At 39.6% G+C, this 7,500-nt stretch overlaps 1 protein-coding gene across 1 annotated transcript in view; it reads right to left on the minus strand.

The window, feature by feature from the left end:
* Positions 1–4,385: 4,385 nt before the first annotated feature.
* The window catches only part of LOC137992334 (solute carrier family 35 member G1-like), a 4,016-nt gene continuing 901 nt past the window's right edge, over positions 4,386–7,500 (minus strand). The window contains exon 1 of the mRNA XM_068837617.1: positions 4,386–7,500. This exon is cut by the window's right edge and continues 901 nt beyond it. Coding sequence (XP_068693718.1) covers positions 6,822–7,500 — 679 coding nt within the window. The 3' untranslated portion in view covers positions 4,386–6,821.

The raw sequence follows: 7,500 nt of genomic DNA on the forward strand, positions 1-7,500 counted from the left end.
CGTGTCCAGAACCAATGGGTACGCCTTGAACATCCCGGTTGGTTTGTTTTTGGCAATTGCCCAATTTCTACAGCAATACTTGAGCCGATTCTGATAAATTCTGATTGCTACGTGGCATTTGTAGTGATTATATATTCTAATGCACATGTTACAGGTTGAAATTAAATTCAGGTCCATTTAAATCAAACTAGGTGAATTTAATTAACCTAGGTTATTTATCAACTGTTTGAAAAGGGATTTTCTCTATGGGGTGTGGTTGAAAAAAAGGGGCACGGTTTTGTTTTGTTTTGTTTTGTTTTTTTTTTTTTTTTTTTTTGGGGGGGGGGGGGGGGGTTGAAAAAAAAACAAAAAAACAAAAAATCGCCTTTCACTCCTCCCACTTTCCTCTCTTTCTGTCTGTCCCTATCCCTCTTAACCTTCCATCCCCGGACCAGTCGTCATACCTACCACTACTTTATGTATCCTTGACCCATTCAATTCCAATGTTTACATGAGAGAAAGAAATCGCTTTGAGCTGCAATTACCGAGTAGTCTTAAACCGGGCACCTCTGATATCCCTTAGTATCGAGTCCTTCGCCGTAACTAACCGCTAAACCACACAGGACTTGGACAAGCAGTCGTCATTTTAATAGCAAGTACTTTTCTCCAGGTGCAAGAGGGCCCAGACTCTTCTCGATCATAGTAAATTAGGCAAAAGTTTACATGTGCGCAACGCGTGGCCCTGTACGGTTCGTAAAATGGCATTCTCGTCACCAGAGACTCGGGCCGACCCAAGGCTCTGGGAAACTCTATGTAGGAGAACATGCGCCGTAGGGTTCTTACAGCCAAAAACTGGCTATTGGAACCTTACGGCGCCTGCTCACTCCTCGTGCTAACATGAATGCACCAATTAGAGACGCTTTTGATTGTTCTTCACGAAAACCAATGAGAAGACACTTTGTTTCAGGGTTCCCCAGAGCTCTTCTCTCCCTCGGTTAAGAGAAGAACTCTGGGGTCGAGATTGGTAAAATGACTAACACAAGTTGTGTTGATTCAGAGATATTTTACCAAAATTGGGTGAAGTTAAAGCTTCCAAAAAGACAAAAGCAAGCAAAATAATCCTTTTTATTGACGACAACTTTTACAACGATGCAGAGACGTGGTTGGAAACACGTAATGAAGACAGCAAAGACAGAACAAATCTGACAAGTCAAGACGTAGCAATTATCAAAAGAAAAGGATGGAAACTGGAGGGTGGCCAAATATTATCCAAGAACGGAAATGAAATTGTTCAAAAATGTCAACTACACCAATTTCTTTTCCAAACCCATTCGAATATTGCGAAGAGACAAGATGGACAAGTATATCAAGCGAAACTACGAATCAGTAGTATCCCAAGAAGTAATACACCTCTTTGCGTCACTCTTCTCGATACTCGAAGAACAAAAGTCGACCACCAGCAGGGAAAAACAGCCTGTGCTAGCCCCTATTCAAGCAAGAGAATTCCTAACACATTTTCAAATGGACCTAATAGACCTTAGAAACTTACCATGTACTGGTCATGTCATCGCAAACACACATGGATTCTCCATGATTGTTTATTTCACAAAATTTTCAGAAGAAGAAGAAGAAGAACCTAAACGTTCTTGTTATTCACTTATCAAGTCAACAAAGGAGATAAGGACACCTCAACAGGAAAAAGCAAGAAACACACAAACAAAATACAAGAACAAAATGACAACGAGCAAACCCAATACTATTTCATTCCAAGTCAACAACTTTGTCAAAATAAAAAGTAATTAAGTGGACAAAAGTCCATTAAAGCCGCGGCTACACGAGCGATTTTTGTCTCGGGCCGGTGATGCGATTTGTTTCAGATTTTCTCACGTCGCCTGCGCGCCAGGGTGGCTACACTTGTGACAAATTTTGGCGACAAAGAAGGCCGCGCGAATCGCATACTTCGAGAGACCTGGGCACTATAAACAGACATTCCTACTTTAATTTCATTGGCTAAATACTCTTTAGTCGTGTCGCAGGCGCGGGAAAAAAGTTGTAGGTTATCGCGAAAGTTTCAACTCTGGCGACTTTTTTCTTGCGATTTTTTCACCTGTCGCGTCACCAGTTCAAGGGTGGCTACACGTGAGATTTTCATCTCGCGCTGGCGACCCAAACATACTTCTTGATAAGGTAATCTAAAAAGAACCAGATTTATGAAAGTTGTAACCAAATTTGGAATTATTAACACTTGGATTGCATGCGCACCAAACAGACTATAAATTACTGAAGACATGAATGTGTTATTAGACACAACTAGAACAATAACTTCACTGCCGCATGCAAAAAGGCACTTGGCCAGTGACACATGTACAAGGGGTGCAAAAACAAGGAAATCACTTCTCAGTGTTCAACTACATGGAAGCTATGACTGTTTAATAAAGGTTACAAACTTTGTGGACTACCAGAAAAAAACTTTGAATTTGATTTTTCAAGTCCTTATAACCACAAAGGGGTTTTATGCTGAATTACCTTTGTAATCTACCTTCTAAAGTCAGTTGTCTTTTTCCTTCCAAAAACCAGAAAAATAAAAATAAAACAAAGTCACATGAAGGTAATTCGTATTAAACAAGGTTTTGTTTTTCTGCTGCTCTAAGATAAAAAAACTGAGCAGAATTAGTTATCATGCACAGTATGCGTAACCCCAATATGCAACGGCTAAAGGAGGAATTTCAGTGGAAAAATGCAGTATGAATCGGAGGTAAAGAGACGCGATCTGAAACAGGAGATATTCAGTACGGCTGGCATTCAAGAATATTGGTGCTCACTTTTCTGGACAGCCTATCCCATGATGCGCTGCATTTCAACCGGAAGCGCAAAACTCTTGATGCTCGTATAGAGAGCCTCGGTTACCTATGGCAACCTGACGACTTCAGTGTTTACCCGCTTTGGCGGTGAAACAAGTGACTCTGTTTAGGCAGAGAATAGCTGCTGGGTTATTCACTGATCTCTAGTGATTAGGTCTAAGCGCCGACTCGAATGGTTAGCTTTCATAAATTGTTCTAATGACACCATATTTAACCTAAGTAAAACTTTATATACACAAAACTGAGTCTCTCACCTTATTCTAGTCACGTTCAAGTGACGGCAAGTTAGAGGCAATTTTAAATCGCTTCTTCGAATATCAACTGCTGTCGCCTGGTCACTCAGCACTGAAGGAAGCAATGGAGCATCTCTTTATTTATGCAGCCCATTTTTCTTAAATCGGCATACTTTTGTTATTTTAAAAAAGTCAGGAAAATTTTTGTTAACCAATCAAATGTCATCGACCGATCACCATCTGCAAATTTTATGGCAGTGCCTACTATTATTGCGGATACTTTCTGCGCATCTCAAGATACTCGGATTTTCCATGGCTAGTGCTTATTAATACACGGATATTTTTGCGCGGTTTAAAACTATGGTATCCAAAAAGAAAATTGGGGGTAACCACGCATTTTTCAGAGATAATTACAGTGCAACGAGTCTTACCGTGGCAACCCAACAAACTTTCACATTTGACAATTACGTACAAATACGTCAACTCTACAACCCATGCAACGGTGTTCAACTTACAACTGAGCGAACTTTGCAAGGAGGTGTGACTGTCAATCAAATTCACACATCCTGATTGGAGGAAAAGGTAAGACAGGGTAAGGCGCGTCGCACTGTAAACTTCAATTTGGAAAAGAACGCCACACATTGCTTTCTATTTTAAAGCTTTTTACAAAAAATTGTTGATTAATTATCTTCGAAAAACGCGTGGTTACCCCCAAGTTTCTTTTTGGATTTCAATAACACTTGTTAAGATCTGCTTTTACCGCATATTCAGTAAACCGCGCAAAAATACCTTTAAATTAGCAGGCACCGTCCTTAACCGACTTTTGCATTTAGAGGTAGCTGGTAGCACGACGTAAACAAAAAATTGAGTTTGCCAGTGCAGATCAAAAGGAGATGGCGTCGAATGACAACTCCTTGCAAGAAAGGTGTTAAATGGTTCATCTAAATTCAGAAGCACAGAGAGCCGCTATCGATCACATCTCTCTCCAAATGTTTTTCTCACGTTCTGTTTAATGAAACATTTCGAACGACGTGACCGAGGCAAGGCACAAAATGGGACGTACCATGGTCAAAAGATACCCTTCTTTCAGGCAACCTTGAACTGAGACATGGATTTTGTAAGAGATTGAGATGGAAGGAAATGCAAATCTTTCTCTTTATCCCTCCCTCCCCTCCCTCCACTTAAAGCTTCAAACTAAATATAATGCTCCAATTTGCCCCTAAAAATTTGCACAACGTCTGGCCGGAGTGTCCAAACGAGGTCACTTTTAGTTGTTATTCAGACTCAACTGAAACAAAACACATAGCATGAATGAGGTAAAACAACAATTTTTGATATGTAGCACGTTTGTTTTTTCGTCTCCCGTGACGGTGCAAATTAAGGTGGCTCAAACCAGTTTCAACAATTTGGAGGGAATGTCTCATTACAAGGATTAACTTTACAACATTCTTTCACGTAACAGCAATGTCTTGAAACACAAATACTTGCTTAAAGGGGCCATGTCACGCAAAATGATGTAATTTCGTGACACCCAAAATGCCCAAAAAAATAGAATAAAACATTGCAATAACCACTTAAAACTGTTGAACAACATAAAAGAAATACAGCAAAAGGAAACAGAAGCACGGATGGACACAAATAGACAAGATTGAAACAGATTGCTTTTGGGTAATCTTGAAAAAAGTCGGCCCAACGTTTTTCAAACGTTTTCGGCAAACCGCTTTGATAACGGTCGTTTTCGCTCAGAATCCTCTTGTTTGTGATGTAACGAAAAATTTATCAGAAAAGGAATTCCACATTTATGATTACCATTTTCGAGTTTTAAACTTGTGATATATATGGGTTATTGACCACGCGTGAGGTCAAGATGGCTGGAGATTGGCCAAGTTCTTTTTTTGCGTGTTTATGAACCGAGACGAAGTCGAGGTCCATAAACACGCAAAAAAGAACGAGGCCAATATCCAGCCATCTTGACTGAAAAGCCCCTTCTTGCCCGCTCGGGTAGTCAATCACAGAGCGGGAATAGACCATTTTACAGTTGTAGCTAAGTTACCTGGCCTACGAATGGAAGCGAGGCTGCCGGTGACCCTGTTTTGATACAAACCTCCGTGCTTTTGTTATGTTAATACGGACTAATTAGAATTACAACAACACAATTTGCATGATAAAAGCAGTCGGGGCTGTATCAATGCAAGGTCACCGGCAGCCTCGCAGCCATTCATAGGCTAGGTCGCTGAGCAAACAACTGTAAAATGGCCTATTGATTCATCTTGCCTGCCCATGGCGCTGGTCACGTAACAAAGTTACTAATAGGGGCCCATTATTTAAATGTCTTACATTATTAATCATTTTGTTGCCAATATTTTCAGGATCAAAGTGAATGGCTTGAAGTAGATAAATGCTCATCTCCTCTGCCATTGTCTTCTCAACGCTTTTTTTCGACAAAGAACAACCATTGTACTTTGTGTACTAGAATTGGCCAAAATGAAACTCTTAATTGGAAGGCAGTTTTGAAAAGCACTGCCTAGGCTCTGTTTAAATGTTGTGAAATGGGTGAAAAGATTCATCTAAATATATAACTCAAATAGATATTTGAGTTAGGGGTACTTTAAATAACTGGCCCTAAATCTTCAGGCACATCCCCTATTACAGCTTCCAATATGGTTCAACAAAAAATATTAAAAAATTAAATATTATTGTTAAACTCTTTGTTTTTGATAAATCATTACCCTACTCTTAGTCAGGGTGCTTCTCATTATAGATATGCAACAAAAACAATAGACACTAATCCTAAGCACCAAAAATCCTTGATTTTCACACAAAGTGGTACTGCAGCCACCTTTGTGTCGATGAACAAACAAATTGCAGCCATCTTGGTGTCCTAGACTAATACCTGAGAATTGATACTCCAAGAATTAAGCTCTACTAATGCCATTCAATATGAAGGGGCCACCTCATAAGCCTCATTCCCTTTGGCCACTGTATACCTACAAAAAAAAATCGATTTTTTTCCCCAATTTTCCTAATCTTGCATTACATACTTGTGTAATTCCAATAGTTAGTTGAATTATCAATTACTCTAAGGATTCACATACTCACATATCCGCAGTTAACGTCCAAATGTTCCAGTTCGTTTTGATTAAAAACATAATTGCTTGTTGAGTGAGTGAAAACAAAGAGACATAGCTAGGGATGCTTTAAAAGGCTTGGCTCACACTAACCAGTGTTAGTATAAATACACAGGTGATTATACAAAATCGCGCACTCTCTTTGGCTTGCTATCTCGGATTATCAGCCGATAATCACCTTGACGGACAAAATGGCTGCCAGTAGTCATTTTGCCACTGTAAGCGAATTAGATGATTTCGCGTTGAAATGTTTTTTTTTTCTCTTTTTTGAAATAATCACCTGTGTATTTATACTAAAACAATTATTCGCCTCAGGCTCAGTGATTATCGGTAAATATTCACCAATAATCACTTCACCTTCGGCGCATAATTGTTAATTGAAAAGCATGAAAACAGTCATAGAGATTTTGATACCTCTTAACCCATTCACTCCTCAGGTATCCCATGATGCCCCCAGGTGATGAGTAAAATCATTTGGCGTCAGACATAGTAAAATCTGTTAGTCTCACTCCCAGGAGTCAATGGGTTAACCAATGGTTAGCACTAAGTGCACTGCAAGCAAATTGGTCCTGTATGGTATATGTGGTCTCCATCCCTAATTCCTTTATCCATTCTTTGTGTCAAGAAATGTAGACTTTATTCTTTTGTTCTAAAAACGTCTTGATAAAAATAGTAACATTACAAAGCAAGACTAGAACAGCTCCACCAATACTGAGTCCATTTGCAGCAACACCAAGAACAGTCAACTGTAGGAGAAAAGAGAATGCAATGCCTATTGTGCGTACCAAAGAAACCACAGATGCTTTTTCCAGACTCAGGGCCTTTGTTCCTACTAACTGCCCAGCATAGGTAATTGCTGCGGAAACAATAATATAATAAGCATCATAAGTTCCACAATCAGGATATTTTATTCCACCAGAGATGAGCACAGGCAAAAATGTTACGGTAGTTGCAACCATTGTTGAATAGAATACCACCACTCTACTTGATACCTCTTGCGACAGTTTGCGGGTTATCACAATGCTACATGCAAAACAAAAAGATCCTGCTACTGCAAGAAGTGTAGGCAACCAGACTTGTTTGGAGGAAGAGCTTTTACCAAGGGACCCAAATAAGAAGGATGGTCTTCCAATTAGCACCACACCTCCCAAACTCATCAATGTCGCAAAAAAATCAAACTTGCTCACTTTTTCCTTGAGGAAAATCCTTCCAAGAAAAGCAACGTATACCGGAGACGTGTAAAATATCACTCTAGCGTCCGCCAGAGCCATGTGTTTAATGGTATAAACACTTAAATTC

The sequence above is a fragment of the Montipora foliosa genome, chromosome 2, assembly GCF_036669935.1.
Source record: "Montipora foliosa isolate CH-2021 chromosome 2, ASM3666993v2, whole genome shotgun sequence".
Taxonomy (NCBI): domain Eukaryota; kingdom Metazoa; phylum Cnidaria; class Anthozoa; order Scleractinia; family Acroporidae; genus Montipora; species Montipora foliosa.